This window comes from Uloborus diversus, chromosome 1 (genome assembly GCF_026930045.1).
Source record: "Uloborus diversus isolate 005 chromosome 1, Udiv.v.3.1, whole genome shotgun sequence".
In the NCBI taxonomy this organism is placed as follows: domain Eukaryota; kingdom Metazoa; phylum Arthropoda; class Arachnida; order Araneae; family Uloboridae; genus Uloborus; species Uloborus diversus.
In genome coordinates, this window is record NC_072731.1 from 232,512,172 (window position 1) to 232,534,259 (window position 22,088).

Consider the following 22,088-nt stretch of genomic DNA (forward strand, 5'->3'; position numbering starts at 1 on the left):
TTTTTTTTAAAAAAATCTGGTTTCAATTTTGCCACTGTTGGTGATATTTAGAAAGTGAACTATTGAATCACAATAAAAATGCCAATAATGGGGAAATGATATTAAATTGGTGTAAAAGGAAGTCATGTGATGCACACATCAGTTCGTTTTCCGATAAAACGAGATCATATTGTATTAGAACAAAACTAGTTTTGGTAAAAGTTGCTATTTTAATGTACCTTATACAAATTCCTAAACAAAACGAGGGCAGATTTTTTTTCTCAAAGGAAGTAGTTAAGATTTGCCCAACTAGAAAAATATCTGATGGTATTGTTATTTCCAGAGTAGTATCTGAAATGATCTTGTAAAGCATCGGTTCCCAACCGGTGTTTCACGAACCCCTTGGGGTTCGTGAGGGAGATAGAGGGAGTTCGCGAAAATAATATTGTAATGACGGAATTGTTACATGCTTGTTTGAGATGAAGTCTTTCGGTCAAGCGATTTTTTGGTCAACATTTACTTAGTTCTCTGGCACATTCGATAGTCTCTGCAAGAAAAATGCTTGCATACTTGCTGTTTGTCATTGCGAGGTGCGGGTTTTGTCGCTTTCATTGAGAATGATGTAAGTTGAGAATGGTGAAGCCATGTTGAAGAAATTCCATATTTGAATACAATGTATTCAAATGAAAGAATAATACAGAAAGATAAACACAGAAGCAACTTAAATGCAGAACTTAATGCAAGATCAAAACTTGGATACATGAACCAAACTTTGGACTTAGCTTCTTTGTTACACAAATATCCCATTTAAGAGGTTTTTCAAACTATAGAAGCTCCACAATGAATAACCACTGGGATTTTTTTTATTTTTTATTTTTTCATTAATTTTAAAGCTATTATTTTAGTTTGTAGCCACGTATGTACCTCTGTATTTTGCTATCATGGTTTCGTTCTTGTAATGAGCTGCAGAGCAACATCAAACGGTCCCAAATTTTATTGTGTGTGTTTTTCTCTCTCTCTCTTTTTTTTTTTTTTTTTTTTTTTTTTTTTTATTCATTACTTATTACACAGGGCGTTCGCCAATTTCTTTTGAATTCTAAAAGGGGTTCGTGATGGGAAAAGGTTTGGAACCGCTGTTGTAAGAGAAGCTTCACTGCGTGCAAAGTATTAGTGCTAAGGAAACTCATTTACACGTATGGCTAAAGGACTTACAAAATGTTCTCAATTCAGAATTAATAAATTCAGTACACTGCTGTTTTAAAAACCATTTAGATGCTACATTAAAGAAAATATATTATTTCTATAGCATGATTACATCTGCATTGGCGAAATTAGAACGCACGTACTTTGAAATTAAGAATTACAGCTATGCAATTTCCTTTACAATACTTGTCTTGGTATTTTAGGAATTGGGAAGAAAGTTCTTGCATGTGAATCACTATAGCCTCGTTTATTAAGTAGTAATTTACTAAAAATATTACAGTAAACTCCCGATTATCGGCAAACGGATTATCCGCGGGTCTTTTCCCCCTTTTTTTTAACTTATGATTGTGTTATTGCCCGGTTATAGATTTTACGTATTTTTTTATATTCAACGTTAGTAGGTGCAATGTATCAATGTTTTTACATTATTACCCCGCATTATCCGTCATGCCGCAAAATTTGGGTTTCACCAGATTTCCAACAACACTTGCCTGGTCTTTTCCGGCATGCCGGTAAAATCGAGGTTAGGAAAAAAAATAATAATATGAAAAATATATGTTCAGCTTAAAAATTAATATAAGTTCTATACATATCTTATTAGTACTTATAAAGTTTAATTTTGTAAAAATATTTGCTAATAATGTCATTTGTTATTTCAACTAGAAAAATATTGTTTAACAACAAATAATTTTATAAAAATTAAATTTAAACTAAGGAAGCAAACATTTAAGCAGTGGGTTACCTCCCCTAAACCAGTGCTAAAGAATTTACCATAGCTATTCAATAAATAAATATTAAACTTACCCCTATAAAAGGAATCTAAAATAATTTATTTAAAAAAGTTATGAACAACTCGCAGTAACAATAATTGCTTCTGCGATGATTACTTTATTGGCATATCATTAATTCCATTAATAATAACCTACCATTAAATAACAAGCACATATTATATGCAATAAACTTTTTTTTTTTTTTTTTCAAAGAAGGTTACTTTCGAGATTTATTAATTTTTTTTCTTACAGTGGTTTGCTTTCTGATTGGAACTGAATGGAAAAATTTACTTGAAATTTAAATATATATGTGAGTGTTATAAAAATTGTTTAGGTTTTGCTTACACTACGTATCGTTTTTTACCTAAGTACTATTCGGGTTATCTGCTGTTTTCGCTTATCCGCGGTTACAGTGTCACCCTATTCCGCGGATAATTGGGAGTTTACTGTAACTACCCGATTGTTTTTATTTACTATCAAAAGTTTATTTCGCGGTTTTGATTTTTCATTGATCAAACTTGATTCATGGAGTGCTCCATGAAAAATTAAAACTGTAAAACTTTCATTTTTGTGAGAGTCATTCATTACTGACTTCAAATATAAAAATAAATAAAAATAAGTGTTGTCGCATTTCCAATTGTGACTGGAAAAACACAGTATGGCTCTAATACAATAATTGTTGTACTACTACTTTTGATTTGAAATTCATGAGGTACTCGATTGCTTTAAAAATTATATAGTTTCTGCAGTATGTTACAAATTGCAACTTACTTTTAAAAATAATTTTAAAATATAATATTTATAAATTATTTATATTTAAGTTTCAGCTCTTTTTTGTAGTTTCCCAAATTTTACACTTCAATTTATTTTCTTCAGTCGTAACATAATCCTTAAATTTACAAGCAAGTGTAAAATCAAAACAATGGCAACCACGTTCAAACTTTTCTTGCATTTGTCGTACAAAATTTATTTTCTTATAATTGACAATCAATGTTTTTTTTAAATATTTTTATCATTAATAGTTTACTTTAAAGCATTTTTAAAATCGTATGTGTTTTCTAAAAAATTAGGATACAGCAATTTTTAAGGTACGTGAAGCATTTTGAAAGTATTTAATCGGTCAAAAAAAAATCTGCTAAACGTAAAAAGAAAGGTTTTATGTCATAAATCCTAATTAAATTACCACGACACATCATCTATAAGGCAAAAACTTGGAGTTAATCTGAAGTAGGGAAATGTGAGACAAAGTAAAATGGTCAAGATAACTTACATTTTTCAATATGAACAAACTAGGTATTTATTTCTACAAAGAGATCATTGTAGTTTACTTTTTGATTTTTTTTTCTTGATAGATTGTACTTTTAAATAAAACTGGAAAACTGGCACTTTTCTCCATACATGGGGGTATTGTTTTATGTGATTTGCATATCAGGATTAAGTGCAACTTGATGCTTGTGTGTAATCTATAAATAGTATCTCCTATGGTTTAACTGCGGACTCTTGCTCAGGCTTGTAACTGTTTATGTTGTGCTTTTAAAAAACATTCATAAAATACAACAGGTAATGTCCATTAAATATTTTTTATTTGACTATGTAAAGTATTCTTCTTAAAATGGGAAAATAAATGAATAAATACTTGAAATGATAAATTTGTTTTTTTTTTATAAGATGAATTGACAAGTAACCAAATAAATGTGTGCTAAATTAGTGAATAGAAACATATGAGTGAATGAATAAATAAATGAATATGTAACTGACGTAAGGAATGAACACATTTTAAAATAAAATACCACTTCACTTAGCCCTTTCAAATTCCGTCACATGCACTTATTGAACTGTTCTAAAGAAATTAGAACATAAATATGGATAGTATTTAATAAATAATTACAGCACAGAGCATCAGTAAACCTTAGTTAATATTTGAAATATTAATAAAAAAGGTTTTTTTTTATTTTTAAAGTACGAAAATTACTTATTACATAAAACAAAATACGACAGTTAGAATGTGAAATTCTGAAAACAGCTTGTATTATTCATTTACCTCGACCTTCAGATGTAACTACTTTCTAACTCAAATCAACTACATATGCAATAGCATAGTTTAAATATTTCCGGATAGGTGGCGCTACAAACTGAGCAAAGAATTTTACCATATCACTTTACCCCAAATACCCCAAAATATAAATTCATAATATACATTTTTTTGACTGGAGGTAGTAATAACTTAAGTAAAGCGCATTTTAAATAAATTACAAAACAAGAAATATGAACCGTTCGCTTATTTTTATAACCATACATATATTAATCAGTCACTAAGCAATGTTTGTGAACATCTTAACAAAACTCGTTTTGAAAATAAGAGCGAAAATAATTTCCTCCGTTGCCTATCATCTTGATTTATATCTTGAAAACTACTTTAGATTCACTTCCAAAAAGGTGGACTCTCCCTTCCGAAGTCATCTTTCGCGCAGCACCACATCTCCTATATGCCGGCGTTATAAATGGCATCGAAGGCGGTTACAATGGAGACGTCGAGGGTGTTACTCATGAAAAAGGAAGACATTTTCAATGGGGAAAAGGTAAAGAATGGAGGAAGGAAAAACGGGAGAGGTAACATGGCAAAAGAGTAGGAAATTGAATCCCAGAATGGTCCGGATGCGGGCTCATATTGGAAACTTCCGAACATTGTCCCGCTTACAATGGGCTCCAAAATTTGATTTGTTGTCGGTTTCTGAACAAAGACTCTTTTAATAATATTATTAGATTTCTTTCTTGCTAGTCTTGGAAGGTCTTTTTTTATTTACTTATTTCTTTTATTAGCAAGCATTTGCATTCGAAAGAATTTAACGATCGGTAAATTTCATGTAATGAACGGATTTGTTACTGAAATTCTTTAAACGAGTTTTAGTAGAAGTCATATTGTTTAAACTCAAACTTATTGTTATAGAACGGAATTGTATAGGCCTTCTTCTTTTAACAGTTTTGCATTAATATTGTCTAAAATGATGAAATTCTCTCTCTCAAAGCAAGTACAGTTACAATCAAAAAATTTACTTTTGTGTGAAAAGGTTAAAACATTTGAATTACTGCAATTATGAATTTGTCCTCTAATGTGCTTTAAAATTATGATTTATCAATGCATTATCGTTTGCAATACTTTACATTCCTTTGCTTTAGTCCTTTGCAAATATCGTCTGCATAATTTATTGGTTGGTTTGAATAACAAAGCTAAAAGGAATGAGGCAAAAAATTGAAAGAATGATTTGATGGAGGGTGAAAGTTGTTTTTCTCGCTCGGAGTTGGTGGAAAATGTTAGTTTATATTCTATGCAAATAATTTTCAAAAGTAAATCAAATTATTTGCAAAGTAAAATCAAATACTTTAAATTTTATTAAAGTATTTTTTAATGAAAATCGAAGAATTTGTTTTTATTTTAAAAAGATAAGAAAATTAATTATTTTAAAATTGCAAAGTGGATAAAAGAAGCAATTTATAGCAACGTTAAAGTTTCATGATTAGCGACAGGAGTTATAAACACTTGTTTCCCATTTATTTTACCAATAAGTGAGGCTAAAATAAACTCTTTCTTATTTTCATTCATTTGAATATTTTTTTACATGATAAATGTCATCCCCCTGTGTTTCCCTACCCCCACTTTAACGCAAAATTAGTTCTAAAATGTCAGGAATCGATGTATATTTGAAAAGAAATTGTTGTTCAATCTATTAATAACTATTGTGCAATATTGTAAAATATAAAAATAAAGAAATTTCTTAGTATGCACTGTTAAAAAAAAAACAAAAAAATGTCCTTTGATTTTGTCGTCATTCCCTTGTCGAAGAATGAAATTAATGATTCTCACATGTGGTAATAGTAGTTATAGTAACCCATTATTTAGTCTTTGAATTGTGACCTCATTATAGAAATAATCTTAATTGGTTTTCTTCGCTAAAACAAAGAGTCAAGTATAGTTGTGTATTCCTTAGTTCTATCTTGTTATATATTTTAAATGACTGTCACTACCCGGTCTCTGATAATTAATTTAATTGTATATTAAGCACTCAATGAGTGATTGATTCTTTTTTGCATGAGGCTTTTCTACCTTAATTAAAATAAAACTGATGTGGTATGTAGTTATGACAATATGTAAGTTAAACTTAACATTTATCATTCCCAGTGTCGTTAATCTCTTGACTCATGTGAAGGAAAAAAATGACGACAGTAACTACTTTTTGCAAATCACCACATTGGAACATTTTAAACGTCATTAAAATAGTGTTTTCTTTTCCCAGAGAGATAATACTGATACAATGCCTTTCAGCAAAATGTATTATTTTTTCTAAGTGTCATTCTCCTGTAGCGGTGTGTGCCATTCCCTGCCCTGTTCAAATTGCGCTGTTTAGAAAAAATGACCCGTAACATTCATAATGGGGTTGTTTCCTTCAGTCAAAAGCCTACTTTTAGTCACTGAAATGGATAGAATAAGCAAAAATAATTACGTGGACCCAGAAAATACTTTTACTTTCCCAACAGTAAGTTTTTTAAATGTCCGATTTTTCAAAGAAGGCGTGGTCTTTATGACGTCACAAATGATGCACTTTGGCGCATTTTTCTACCGTGTCTTCACGTTATAATAATCAAGAAACGAATTTAATATTGCGCTCTACGCTTGCTATCAACCATATCGTTGCCACTACAAGTGAGTAAAAATGCGAATTAAATATTTTGCTCCATGAATGGCAACAGTGAATGGCATTTCATCATTTGTGATGTCATTGGCAGAAGCGTGAACAATAAAACCCCAGCGATTTATGCATTTTTTAAAAATATTAAACAGTAAAATTATTTTAAAAAATGGTCAGATCCTATGTTTTTAAGCATGCTCTTTCAGAAAAAAAATACTTTTAAAATTTTGGAAACGACCCCATTTGAAGAAAAAGAAATCTTTATGTTATCGAAAAAATCCTAATATTGACGTGAACACTTGAAAATTAATTTTTACACTTTGTGAACTTAATCTCAAGGAGAATACACCATCATTCAAAACTTTAACTGATGATAACTTTTGCATTTCAGTTTACTGTCCTTTTCCCGGAATATTAGAGCATGGAAGAGTTCTTCTGGTCGGGTACATGGGAATGTATGACTACAGACCATACGTCAAGAAAGTTACAAATAATCGTCAGATTATGTACGAGTGCCATCGCCATTACACGTTAAAGGATGGCCCACCTGGAGCCACCTGTGTGGACGGCCAGTGGAGTCCAAAACAGATGCCTAGGTACGTAATCTCATGGAAATTTAAGGAATCGTGTGGCAAAAACTTATAAGAATTTATGAAATGTATCTGAAATAACATAATTTTTACTATAAATTCACATATATTAAATAGTTTGATCACATCTTTGGAAAAGTGCAAGTAATTAACATTAACATTTTAAAAGCAACATTTTTTGTCTAAAGTTATTGCAATGTCAGCAGATGTGAAATACCATCTGCATTCTTACCATGTTCAGCACCGTATACAGATTTCAAAAACATACGACCTACATGGATAGATTTAAAAGCCAAGTGAAAGTAAACTGATCACTGGTCTTTTTTCCTCTTTTTTTTTTTTAGTTTCCCTTGTAGGGTGTAAGGTCGCATAAGATCGTAACCCTACGCATGTGAGCATTACTCGTTTGACCGTTGTATCCCTTGGCAGTTGATCGATTGGAGGAACTTACCTCAGGCGGCAAGAAGGGGCCGAAACCCCCAAAGTACACCACCGAAGGCGGTCTACACCAACTAGTAGCAGGCGGTTTGTACGAGCAAGCGTAAGCGCAAGGTCGAGACGGCCAAGGAAGGCAGCTAGTAATTAAGAATTATTTCGAAAGGGAATCATATTTTTAGGAAATGTTCAGGAACATAAGATAAAGTTTGCACGTTGTGCTAAAAAGTTAATAGACAAAAAAATATCTAGTTTGAATTTCAAAAATGATAAAAAGCCCAAAAATAATTTTTAGGGGAATGAAAATTTAAAATTGTACACATGTGTCCGTTCTTGCTAAAATTGTCTTAATACAGAAAAATTTGTTTGATACGTTTACTCAAAAAACCCAGAAATACTTCTTTTGAATTATGCCTTGACAAAACCCTTTTACAAGTACTCCACGTGTGAGATATTTATAATATTTAAAAGTTTTGATTTTGTACCGATTCATTTCCTTCGGTACAGGTATTCTCTTTGTCCCATTCTCCAATAGACCGTTCATAAATTAAAGTTACAGTTTAAAAAACTAAATGTATGAATAACTGAAATGGCCTTATTCATCTTATAAAAATGTAAGACCTTATTAGATTATTTTTTTATAATAAACGTGTTAAAGTCAAATATTAACAATATTTCTTATCTTAGTAAATGATAGTTAGAAAGACTTTTTTTATTTCTTTGGAAGAAATAAAAAACAGCTTCATCAATGTTTCAAAATGGATCAGTGTAGAACATCTAATTCTTAACGCGCAATACTTTTTGATATTTCATTTGAAATTCTGTATTTACCTTTCACTAATTACTATGTTTTTAATGAATTAAAACCGTTTCCCTTCTTTAGAACATTTTGTCTTCCTTAATAAAGATATTTTTTGACAATATTCTCATTTAACTGTCTCTTTTTCAAATTTAACTCAACCCTCTGGCATCTTTTGAATTTCCGTTTTCAATCCAAGCACTGCCTTAAAATATTTCAAACAATTTCTAAAGCGCTATTGTCTGAAACTGTCAGCTTTTGAAGGTGAAAGAAAAAAAAATTATAACCGCCATTAAGGTAATGTCGAAATTTCTGGCATTCTTCCGAACACGAAAAATCTAAACATTTCTTGTATGAAATCCATTAAACTGCATAATGGGGCAAAATAAGATAAAAGATAGGCTTTAAAAACTACGATGTAAAGTAACTACATGGGAAAGAATTTAAACTGTTGTAGTAAATAGTACGATATTGTATTTAAGGTTTTGTTTGAAATTAATAGCTTGGCTTTTGCTGGGAGAGATAGAAAAGTGTCTTGATTAATGTATCTTACATTTTATTTAAATCTTTAAGAGGAATGCCAAAGTTTCGTTTATATTTTTCTCCCTCACTTTTATCCAAGCATTTTTTTCAAACTTCGGAAGAATAAAAGTTAAAACATGAACCCCTTTGAAAAATAACTTAATCAGACAAAAAAAAATAATAAGGCATGTGATTAAACATTATTGTATCTGATTCGACAAATATGCTGCAATCAGAGGTCATTTAAGTCACCGAAAGTTTTTAAATTACTGAAAACACTTTGCTAATTAAACTTCAAATACCAATATTCGAAGCACTATATTGAGTTAAAATGTTATTTTTCATGAAATCAGGTGGATAGTTTGCTTAAATTTTGAGCTAATGTATTATATGTGTAAGAGTTATATGTAGAACAATTTCATTATTTATTAATATTTTAGTTTTACTTGTCGAAATTATATTTTGAAGTTGAATTAAATGTACAGCTTCTTAAAATCAACGCTGAGCAACGTGTTTGTACATAAGTTATACTTCTATTTCGTTTTACTAGAATTTTTAATTCAACTGGCGTTTCTCTTCCTAAAAAAAAACATTTTGATGGTGGCTCACTGCAAATTTTTAATATTGACAAAAATATGTACAATTGCAAAAAGATTCAGCAATTGAACGTGAAAATACCGTAATCACATTTAATACTATTTGCAAAAAGTATGTACGATTGCAAAAAGATCCTGCAGTTAAGAAAACGTCGTAAAAATACCGTAATCACAATTTATACTTTTACAAAAGATAGGTACAGTTGTTAAAAGATCCAGCAATTAAGCAAATATCGTAAAAATACCATAATCACAACGTAAACACGTACAAAATTCTAGTTACGAGAACAAAACAAGTCACAGCTCACACAACTTGTGAGTAACAGAGCTCAACTCATTCACACTAAAAATTCACTCATTAACATACCATATTTAAAATATCGGTGCAGAATCTTTTTATAGTTTTTACAGAAAATGCAGGAATAATCCGATAAATTCTAAAGTTTTTACGCCGTTTGAATGTTGCCAAATGTCATCAAGTTTGTCATAATTATAACGCATTAAGCACGCAAAAGCAATATTTAAAAAATATGTAACAATTGACATAACATACACGTAGAGAAACCTAGAGATCACTTCTATAGAAAAACTGACATTTTGAACCTCACGTGACAACTAATATATTTCATTTTAAATACAGGCTTAGCATAAAATAATTTCCCGGTTTTAAAAATTTCATATTTCGTAAACTATTACACTTGCCACTAAAAATGATACATAAAAGTAAAGATAAACTATCCAAGTTTTTTTGAATGTACGTAACTACTAAACATGCACGTTCCGCACTAGCGCAGTCAGAAATTCCTTCTGGGAGGGTTTCTTTGGTACACGTGTATTAACTACTGCATTAGGATTGGCAACAATGTTAAAACCAAGACCCCTGGGGGTCCTTTTGCCTCCAAAATCCACAAACTCACTGTGCCGCTGACGCTCCTCAACACTGCATTGGCCTTGCAAGTGATGATGATTTACCCTTTATACGTCGGCCAGTCATATCCCTAAACATGGCCGTATACAAGGGGAAAGATTTATAGGGTTCAAACCTCCTTCGAAAATTTCTAAAACTACTGCAGAACACGACTTTTTATTATACATTTTTTGGCTGAAGTAATTCTTATTTTTTTTTTTTTTTTTTTACATTATTTTTCAATTTCATTTGAAAAATAAAATTAGCATTACTAAAAATAATGTACAAATATTGTACCGGCAGTATTTACAATGGGGATGTTTTTGCAAACTTTTGAAAAATCAGCATCAACATCTTGCAATGCTTCACATAGGAAATATGAAAAATACCGTGATGATTTAATACAGGACAAGGAATGTAGTGTACACCACACATGAGTTTCATTTTTCTTCCAGCTAATATATACATCTTCATTTACATTTGCTCATGGTAATGCCCTTAAAACAGCAACATCCCATTTAAAACATCCAACAAAGAACAAAGATCAATAGAATTAGATTCTGTCCAAATGTAGAGTCCCCAACATGACACTACTTTTGCCACAGCTATTTAATTAATTCTTTAATTAGCACATTGTTTTATTTTGAGTTTGTGTTGATAGGACTAACGCAAAATAAAAGGATATGCAAATCAAACAGTAAATTAAATAGTTATGGCAAAAAATGTGTCATGATGCAGACTCGACCTTTGGACAAAATACAGTAAAATGACCCTGAAATGAAATCTGAACAATCATATAGATTTCTTAGGAAATGCGGTTGGTGAAACACCCTCCGAAACAAAAGTCGAGTTGCAGCCCTGTCCCTAAACCTCACCTTATGTGATTTTTTTTTATGAGCTTTCGTCAAAGACTGTTTATACACCACCATTGCCAGCAACATTGTAAGAACTGAAAGATTTCAAATGTATAGCATTACGAAAAATTGACTGAAACTTTCCAAAATGTATGTTATAGATAAGCGCGTTACGAAAGGCGCACTCATTTGTGAATGAAAAAAAATATCAGTTTATTTTTATGTATCATCCATAGTATTAAGAGTAATAGTTCATGAAATATAAGTTTTTAAAACCGGGATATTCTTTTATGCTAACCCTGTACAAATTTGAAAAGGAATTGAGCGAAATTTTGTGCATTATCTTTGCATTTATTATTTTTAATGAAATATATTACCTGCTACGTGCGCGACAAAACGACGGCTTTTCCATGAAATGTCCCTAGAGAAGTATCAAAATGAACAAGTTAGAAATTTGATTTGATAATTACGATATATAAAGAAAGAACAATATATGTTGTAATAAAACTTGCTTTGAAACACTATTTTATTTTTTACAGTAAATTTGTACCGCCAAAAAAAAGGTGCAAAGTTTTTACTTTTTTTTTTTCATGGGACAAAGTCAAAAATAAAATACATTTCCAATGAAATATTTTCTATTCGATTATTAACAATAATTTTGATCAAATAAATGAGCAAATAAAAGAATGAATGAATAAATCAAAAGGAAATGAAACAATAAACGAATAAATAAATAAATAAGTTAATAAATGAGAAAAAAAATCAGTTATTAAAATAGTGAATGAATCAATAAATAAGGGAATTATTGAATGAATAAATATTAATAAAATAATCAATAAATACATACGTAAGTGTTTTGATAAAAGATTTGAATAAGTGAATGAAATGAACTATTTTACCTTGCCCATTCCGCTTTGCCGGGCATGCGCTTCACTAACTGTATAAAGCATTTAAAATACAAATACGCTTAATATTAAGTTATCCGACTAGGTTGAAAAGACGGTTTTGAACAAAAACTCACTTTTTCTCAAAAAAAACTCGCATTGAACAGTCTCGTTTTTTCAGATCATAAAACTTTTTGACTTTTTAATCTACGTGAATTAGAGCTAAAGTTACAAGCATTTGAATAGTAAAAATCTGCAGTAAAACACGCGTTAAGTCTAATCTTTATTTACGTTTTGCAAAGAATGCATTTTCGTTCGATACTGGTTACGGAAAACATGATTTTGCAAATTCTATTCAATATTGAAACATAACATTGGATATAATTATCTCGTAAGTACTTGTTAGTATAATAGATCGCATATTATGTATGCAAATGATAAAATTTATATTTTGATTTATAGCCTTTTACCAAAAAAAGATGACTAATTTTTGAGAAATTTCTCGATAAATTCGTGTAGATTGTCATAATTCTTGAAATTCTTGAAATATTTCTTTACCTGCGATCTGTTTATTGGTAGCATTTATATAGATGTGAAATAATCTAAGCAAATTGCATGCAACTAGCTTTTTAATACAACGGTTCTCCTTACTGGTAAATTTCAGTCATTTTTCCCGAAAAATCACCCATTTTAAAACAAATGAATAATATTATGCTTTATTTTAATGCAAAATACACGTTTTAATATCCTTCTGTTTCTAAAAAAACATTAATATTATTCCATAATGAGGTTTTAAAAAAAACACTGTTCCAAACCTAGTCGAATACCTTGAACAAATAATGCTGCACTGATTATTTCTTCTGAATCAATACTTAAAAGGTTAATAACAAGGGCTTTAACAAAAATAATTTTTGATTTACAACAAGATATTACAATTTGAGTATCAATTTTTGAAAATTGCTTTTATTATTAATATTCTTTGATTTTCAGAAGTTATTTTTTTTTCTTGACTGGAATAGACTGCATGTGTTACCACATAGTCAAAATATTACTAGATAGGTGGCACAAAAAGCAGAGTTCACCATTTCATTTTACTCCACATTCCCCTACCTTTTTTTTATTTTACATTCATCTTTCCTAAACATGCTTGGATATATATTGTCACTTTCTTTTTGGATTTCAGATGTTTCAAAGAATCCCACCCAGTGTTGACCACACAAAGAAGACGAAGAGAGCTTATCCGAGCGCGGCTCAGGAGGGGCGGGAAAAGAAGACGGAGAGGAAAGAGAATACGTAGCAAAGACCGAAATATGAGAGGTAATAAATTTTGAATTCAGTTACACGCTGCGTAATTTTTATTCTTTGTGCGGGTAAAAAGCTTCCTAATTCACTTAGCGCATAGAAAAATATTTAAAAAATATTTATTCAGAACTATTCGACCCTACTTTCCTGCCCATCAACATCAATGGAGTTGTTTCCTTCTGTCAAAAGTAGTACTTTTAGTCTGTGAAACTGATAGAATAAGCAAAAAAAAAATAACATGGACTCAGAAAATTCTTTCATTTTCACAACAGTTATTTTTTAATTAATTTTTCAAACTGTCCAATTTTTCAAACAAGGCGTGGTCTTGAAGACGTCACAAACGATGCTCTTTGTCGCATCTTTCTACCGCGATTCCACGTTATGATAATCAAGAAGCGAATTAAAATTGCGCTCTATGCTTGCTATCAACCATATCGTTGCCAATACACGTGAGTAAAGATGCGAATTAAATATGTTGCTCTGTGAATGGCAACACAGAATGGCATTTCATCATTTGTGATGTCATCGGCAAGAAATGTAAGCGATGAAAGTCCACCGATTCAAGTATTTTTTTAAAAATATTAAACTTAAACTATTTAAAAAATAGTTAGATCCTGTGTTTTTAAGCATGTTCTTTCAGAAAAAAATACTTTTAAAATTTTGGAAACGATCCCATTTTATGAGGTATTTTTTGAGTCGTTTTACTGATACAGTGGCATCCGCGTGTCACATTTATTCTAAGCAATTTTGATTCCGTAAAGCGGCTGATTCAAAACAGCGGCTAATTCAAAAAAGCTGGATTTTATTCTGTTTTTGACAATTTGATTCATTAAAGCGGATGATTCAATTAACCACTGATTAAATTAACCGTCGTCCACTGTATTCATAAACAGGAATACTTTTCATTCAGTTTTTAATGGAGTAGTGTAACCAGCGCAGTTTCATTTACTAAGCAGTTCCATTTAAAAAAACAAAAATATATATCAAAAAACGATTTTCCCTAGTTGAGTTAGCAACAGTTATTTTCTTCTTTCCTAAAAACTTCTGTATCCATGCGCTGGTTGGACGTGCCTTTTTTTCTGAGTTGCGGTATGTGACAGAGCCATAAAGACCTATCTTTGTGTGTAAAAGTAAAAGAGATTGTTTCAAGGTTAAATCGAATAATTTTTCACAGTTTGCTAGACATCTTCTCATCCATATGCTGCCCTCTTTTGTACTGAAAAGGGGTTTCTTGTTACCCCAAAGCACGTGTCTTCAGTTATCTGTACATTTAAACGATTTACCGTTGTAATATTCTCTTTTACAGAGGTTTTTTTTTTAAATAATAATGACAATATTTTTACTGCCATGTACTAAACGTTAGGGTTTTTAACGACTTTATGTATTTCTGAAAATAAAATTGAGCTTAAGCAATTAATGATGAGACCATATTATAGGTTCAATTTTCGGGCTTTGTTATTCGTAGTTCAGCTGTTGAAATGCCGAATTTAGAAACATTAAATTAGAAATTTTAGTAGTTATCTCTCACCATTAAAAAAATCCTGTCTCTATGTGAAGTCTTGTATGCTCAGCAATTAGCTGAAAATGGCCGACGATTATTTTTTAAGGCCTAATATATAAGGTACTACTTATGTGACTTTGTATTTTTACAGCATGAAGTGTTATATGGACTTCAGAGAAAATTGAATGAAATTGGACAAATAGTAACATGAACATTTTATTACAAAATTAGAGTTAGTTAAACGATCAACAAATGTGGACTTTTAATGTTTCACTAGTTTTTCATTCAAGCAAAGATGTCGTGAAATATTTCTTTTCAGTCGCCTAGAATGTGTTGCCTTAACTAGTTACGTACAAAACTTAAAATCGAATGATGTAGAGCAGATCAACTAAAACAAACTTAATATTGTGTGTACACAATTTTTGACAATAGAAATAAGTTATAATTACCTTGATAATTACATTTTGCAATTCTTTGTTGCATTAATCGCAATTCTTTGAGATTGATAAGATTAATTTGAAAATGAAAGTTAATGAATCAGCAACATATTTTTTCATTTGAACACAATTTGCCTAAAAAAAGATATTTCAAGCATGTTTTCTATAGCATTTTCATATAGTTAAAAATATAAATCAGTGGAAGAAAAAGTATCAAAACGCTTGGTTCTAATATATGATGTAAAAACTGAAAGACGACTTGAATTAAGAACAAATTATCAAAAATTATTAGAAATAGCTATTTCTAGTCTATAATGATATCCCTTCATCGATGAAAAAGTGCTAAATACACAAAAAAAAATCGTGAGTAAACACTTGCGACTTGTTTGAGTGTGTTGAGCACTTCTGCACTGATGAAGAAGCTCCAACTGAGCCTTGATGCACCTAATTGTTGCCTTTTCTTAACAATTTGCTTTATTCAAGTTTTTTATTTTCAGCTTTAAGCACCAAGTCTCGTTCTGAGATCAGTTCCAAGCAAGGACGGATCCATAATGGTTTCAAGGAGGGGGCGGTTGATTTTTTAACTGACCTATTACTACTTATCTTATTTATATATTCGAGGGGGGGGGGAGGACTACCTCAGCATTTTTGTCGAAAACAACTAAAATATAGAAATTTAGCCAAGGAGTTTCCTGAAATTAATGCTTTATTTTTTCGGTTGAAAGAAGTACCCAAAAATTGCGTTTATAGAACTTCAACTTCGTAATAATCCTGTTAAAAAGTTTCGAACCCGCTCCTCCTAACATCATGAAAGATAGTCTAAAATTATGTATTTTGAAACTTTAGTTTTGAAAAATTACCAGACTAAACTTATTATTTCTCCTAACACTAACCAACATCTACAATCGCGTCTGTAAGACTTAAATTTTACAAAAGGACCGGAAGAATGGCTTCCAAACTTCTTCTCCTGAAATCACCAAAGATTGTCTAAAATTTCCTCTTTGAAACATCAAGTACGAAAAGTTTCCGGAAGTCATCAAAAAGGGCCTACACTTGCATTTTAGGATTCCAATTTGGAAAAATTGCTGGTGTTGGGACCCTCAAGGGAGGGGGGATCGCCCCCATCGTCCCTCCCTTGTATCCTTCTTTGGTTCCAAGATAAAAATGAAGACCATCTTTCTTTCTTTTCAGAAGCATGCTCGTTGCAGGAAACGGATTGGATGGAGGTAGAAATCGTGAAAATGGGTCGTGGGAACGAATCCATGCCACATGGAACCATCATCAACGTCACTTGCACAGCCGGATATCACCTGAACATCGGCAACCGGACGGCCAAGTGCATGCGAGGCAGATGGAAGCCGAAGGAGCCAGAGTGCCTGACCTGTACGTACGTAGTTTTTGTACTCTCCATCCTCCCCCCCGTTGAATACTTTTATTGATTAACTAGCGGTACCCGCACGGCTTTGCCCGTAGTAGAAAATTATAAGGTCATTTGGTTCACCTGTATATTTACAAATAATGGATGGTGAATTTTTTGCCAATTTTCTGTATTCATTTGCTCGCCCACGTTATGATAATTTCGTAATTTACTCGTCCACGTTGTGATAATTTCCTCGGTAAAATATTCTTAAATTGGAATTGAAAAAAGAACAAATTCTAATTTTCAAAAAATCGTTTCGAGGCGCTCACCCCTATGCTACAAACTAATTCTGTACTAAATTTCATGAAAAGCGGCCGAACGGTCTTGGCATTATCGCGTAACAGACATACAGAAATCCAGAGACCCAGAGACACACAGAGACTTTCAGCTTTACTATTTGTAATAAAGAATATAAAACGAACTTGAAGGAGCTTTCTTGTAGGTTTGCGCAAGTAGACATAATTGAGATAGCGATTAAAATACGTTTAAGCAAACGTAAAAATGATAGGGTTGGATGGGGGAAGTGGGTCACTTTTGGGTCACCCCCCTAAAACTGAAATATGCATATAGTTTTTATACTTTTTTGCATTGATCATGTCATAGATCATCAAAGTGATTGGTTTTACATATACTTGGGTTTCGTGGATTTTTTTTTTTTTTAATCATAGAACTTTTTTTAAAAAAAACAGTATTTTTTTTTCCGAGTTTAAGCAACATTTTTCAAAAAAGCGTTTCCCGGTCAGTTTTTATTTAAAAAAAAATTATAATCATTAAACCTTCATGTACTGTACAGTTAAAAGCAAGCAGTTTTAATACATACTGCAACCAGAATTTTTGAATAAAATATTATTAGTAACTGTTTTAGAGGAGGGGTCCCACTTACCCCGTAAATTTTCGCTATAAGGGGTAGGTGGGTCCTCTCACTATGGAATAAGTGGGTCCCCCCATAATAGTGAGGATTTGAAAATCAAAAGCAACTCTGATGAAATATTTGTGTTAGTGAAATATAAGACAACTATGATGACTTAGTAGGAATAGATAGTTCAGCTACAAAAACTGCTAAAGCTGGTGATTATGAATTTGTGGAACTTGCATCAAAGAGAACCATTAAGATTTATGTAGATCTAATATTGGAAGTTGATGATACAAATGAAAAAATACTGTTGAATTTGCAAGAATGAATAGAAACTGTGACACTTTTTATTAGCATGGTGCAGATGATGTTTGAATAGTTACTGAGGATGAAGTGATAATGGTTCTTCCTTAGCTAACTTTACATAGAAGCAGCCATTTAGTGTTTCCAATTTTTTTTTTCAACTTATAGTTTTGGCTAATTTGCCAATATTGATCTAAATCAACTGTATTATGTTCATCCAACACACCTTTATATGTGAAAGTAAAATATACGTATACCTATACGGTCTCAATAAATTTCACAAATGAAGTTGCTTTGTTTTTTGTTTTAAAATGTTCCGTGATACAGTTTTAAAAGACAGTAAATATCTCATACATGGATGCAGTTACGAAAAGGTAATTCACGCTAAAAATTTACATACTTTAATACATACTTACATACTAAAAATTTACATGCTTACATACTCATTTAAGACTCCTCTATCTCTTTTTTGGATATGTTTCATTTAAGTTTTAATAAAAGGGGTGTGACCCACTTACCTCTTACTTAGGGGTAAGTGGGACACCCATTAGATTTTATTTTTTTTAATATGATCCTAAAAAATATTTAAAGCATAAATTTAGAAAATAATGATGAACTTCTGTTTATTAACAATACCCAAAATAAAATAAGACAAGTTTTAAATTGTTTTGTTTCAAAACTTATGTACAAGGTTTCCAAAACGAACTGTTCTCAAAAGGGGTCCCACTTACTCCAACCAACCCTATTTAAAAGGTTCAAACTCGGGCTAATTTGTTCTATATTATTACTGATTCCTGAAATGTATGTTTTCCTTACCGGTAGTTTAACTTATTACCATAAAATCTAAATAATTAAATATAAATAATAAACTCAGAATTAGGGGGTGTCCACAAATCTAATCACACTTAGAAGGGGAGAAGGGTTAATGAAATTGGAACAGCTTGTAACAACGGGGGGATGGGAGTATGGGCAGGGGTAACAACAAGCGTGCCATTACACATTTTTGTTAGAATGTGTATATGAAAAATAACGAGACATAGAGCAAGGGGGGGAGGAGAGACGTCAAGTTTGACACTTTGCCACAAAGACGGGATTGGGGTTCAAAATACTGAAAAAGAGAGTGTTATTATGAATGGACTGCTCGTAATGAAATTGGATTTTGCTTTAATCATTTGTTTAGGGAAAGTGCAACTGGTGATTGCGCAGTGTAATGAGGGAGCAGAGGGGCCAATCATATTGTTAATTCTAAATCTATAAAATCAAAAACTCTGTTCAGTAACCTCATTCCGGAAACAAAGAACGACTTTAGACGTTTTTGCTGTTGCATCAACAGCCGTTACTCATCATTTCTGGCTATTATCACTTATTAACGTTGCGACCTATCTACGAAAGCATTCATCCCTCCCATTTTAACTTTGTAATAAATCTTCTCAACTTCCTTATCAGTGAAATATGAATGTTTATCAGCATATAGTATTGAAGGAGCTGCTCATTCATGAAGGAAGTTTTGAGCATATGTCCTGAAAACTGATTTTTGAAAAGTAAGGAAGTCTTTATTAGGAAAATGTCATGAAAGGATGGTGTAAATTTGTAAAAAAAAATGAAAGAAGCAAAAAATAAACTATTTTGATATTTTATATTCATACCTATTTACTTGTTAAGGAACGTACATTATATTGTATTTTAAGGTCATTCTACAGATTTTGCATGCTTTTTCAAACATATTTAATATTAGAAATTTCTTTTAAAGTGCTTTCTGTGCAAGTTAATCGAACAACATTTACGCTTTTGAAAAAGAGCATCTTGGCTCTAATGGCAGATAAAAGGAGTAGAAGTGTGTATTTCAAGTGGAACATACAAAAGGTCGACTCCAAAAATTTGTATTTTGGCGAAAAAAAATCGAATGAACTAAAATTTTTCCACAGTAAGTTACCCAACGGTCATTAGACGGACTTATTTTTTCGTTCATATTTGAAACTATCATATTAGTGTCATACATTTTTGCTGTGCACAAAAATAATTTTATACGATGAAACTTTCGAATGCCATAAAACGAAGAAATTTTTTTGATGCTAATGCATAAATATGTAATTATTGCAGCCTTTTCAGGATTTTTAGGGCCACACACAGAACTTTTAAAAGAACCCTGACATTTGACACCCTCAGAGACCATCCCCACCTTTCAATTGCTCGGTTTATCGGTTTTAAATGCTCAGATAAATCTGAGCAAGTTGGTCTCTGGGGAACTTTATTTAAATATATATAAGGATACATTATTATCAGTGATACAATTTTGATTTGCTCTTGTTAAAAATTTTGGTAATTTAAAAAGTAGACAAAAACAATGCATAAATGCTTTACAATAATACAATAAAACATAATAGGACACTAGAGAGTTGTTGCTTTACAGAAGATAACGTGTTAAAGAGTAGGAGAAAAAAAACTAAATTTAAACGATATTAACTATTGAAAATAGAGAAAATATGTGCATTAGTCTACGCCTTGAAACATAAAGCCTTCATTAGCCATAGACTGAAAATTGAGTTAAGTCTGATGCGGGTATGATGTTGTGAAAAGGCGGTTAATATGTTTTTATTGATTGAAATACCATGATTACGTCTGATATGCAAATGCAATGTTAGTGGACAGAAGAAAATGTTATGTTCTGGAGAACCTAATTCCCCGCAAGAGCAATTAGCAGAATCAGAAAGGTAAAAGCTGTGAAAATATTGTGGGAATGGTCCATGGTCAGAAAGGAAAAATTGTCTCAAACCGCACTCTGTGACAGTCAATGTCGGTAAGACTTATATAATCTCAATAAACTGCACTCTTCTCCCTATCACTTTGAACAAAGATTCTCATAACGGCTCAGACATAATTCAAGTTTAATGATCACCTGTAACATCTCACGCGATTATTCCAAGAAATAGCTCGCTTATCTCACCTTCAATTTCTCTTGACCTATCAAGTTATTCATTTAACGTTCCAGTAAACTGACGGGCCATTGTACTTAAGAACGACCATTTATTTGAACGTAGGAATGCACGTGGGCGACCTTTTAGAATAGCAAAATCGTTGCGAAGAATCTCTTGAAGTGTTATTTTAAGAACGTTTGGATAGCGGCAAAATATTTTCATGTTTTATTGTCCAAGGATTATGACATGCATTGGATTTTGAATTGCTAAGTATTTTCTATAAAACCATCAGCTTTAGAATAAACTAACCGTACCTTTTATTGAAAGGGTACATCGCACTTAGTATGCTGAAATAAATTGAAGGAACAACATCAAATGGCTCTAATAAAATCATTTTAAAGAAATCCAATCAACTTTAAAGGAATCCGAAGGGATCTAAATTTAAATTTTGAATCATGAAATTGCTCAATTCTACGCGTTGATGATAAACGGTACGTTTTTTTCTTCTATTTAACCCTAATTGATGAGGATGCGCCACTTGACGCAACTTTTGTCGAATTAATAGAATTGCTGTTTAAGAAAAACCGTACCAGTTTTGTTACTATTTAGAAATTCGCTACAACGCTGTAAAAAAACAGGTTAAATGAATGGCAGCATTCACATCGTGAAGACATCGGTGGAAGACAGAATATTTCCGGAAAACCACCTATGAAATTGACATTTTTAAATTTCTATCTTTAAAATAATGTACATACAAACTATTTAAAGAAAAAAAATGAATTAAAAATTTACTCACCGGGTGAAAGTCCATACTTTTCTACATTAGTTTCATACTTCTCAAAGAATCCTCCGAATTTATAGGTGAAGGATTTTTTTAACGCATGCTTTGCGTTCCTACCATTTTTTAACAAGGTTAGTTTTATAAAGAAACAAATAGAGGATCATTTTACGAAAACTCAGACATTTTTTTTTCCTGCATGTGACAGCTCAATGTGTCGTTTCAAAAGTAAATATTTAAAAAATATAATAAACAAAAATTTGTTACCGGAGAAAACATACAGGCGTGTATGATTTCTCAGACAAAAACAGGAAGAAACAATTGTTCATTTCAGGCTTTTAACAGTACTTTTCAA

At 31.5% G+C, this 22,088-nt stretch overlaps 1 protein-coding gene across 1 annotated transcript in view; it reads left to right on the forward strand.

Annotated features, from left to right (window-relative positions):
• The window catches only part of LOC129219273 (sushi, von Willebrand factor type A, EGF and pentraxin domain-containing protein 1-like), a 370,742-nt gene that overhangs the window by 304,468 nt on the left and 44,186 nt on the right, over positions 1 to 22,088 (forward strand). Inside the window, exons 11-13 of the mRNA XM_054853606.1 lie at positions 7,029 to 7,233; positions 13,408 to 13,541; positions 16,656 to 16,847. Coding sequence (XP_054709581.1) covers positions 7,029 to 7,233; positions 13,408 to 13,541; positions 16,656 to 16,847 — 531 coding nt within the window. The remainder of the gene's footprint in view (positions 1 to 7,028; positions 7,234 to 13,407; positions 13,542 to 16,655; positions 16,848 to 22,088) is intronic.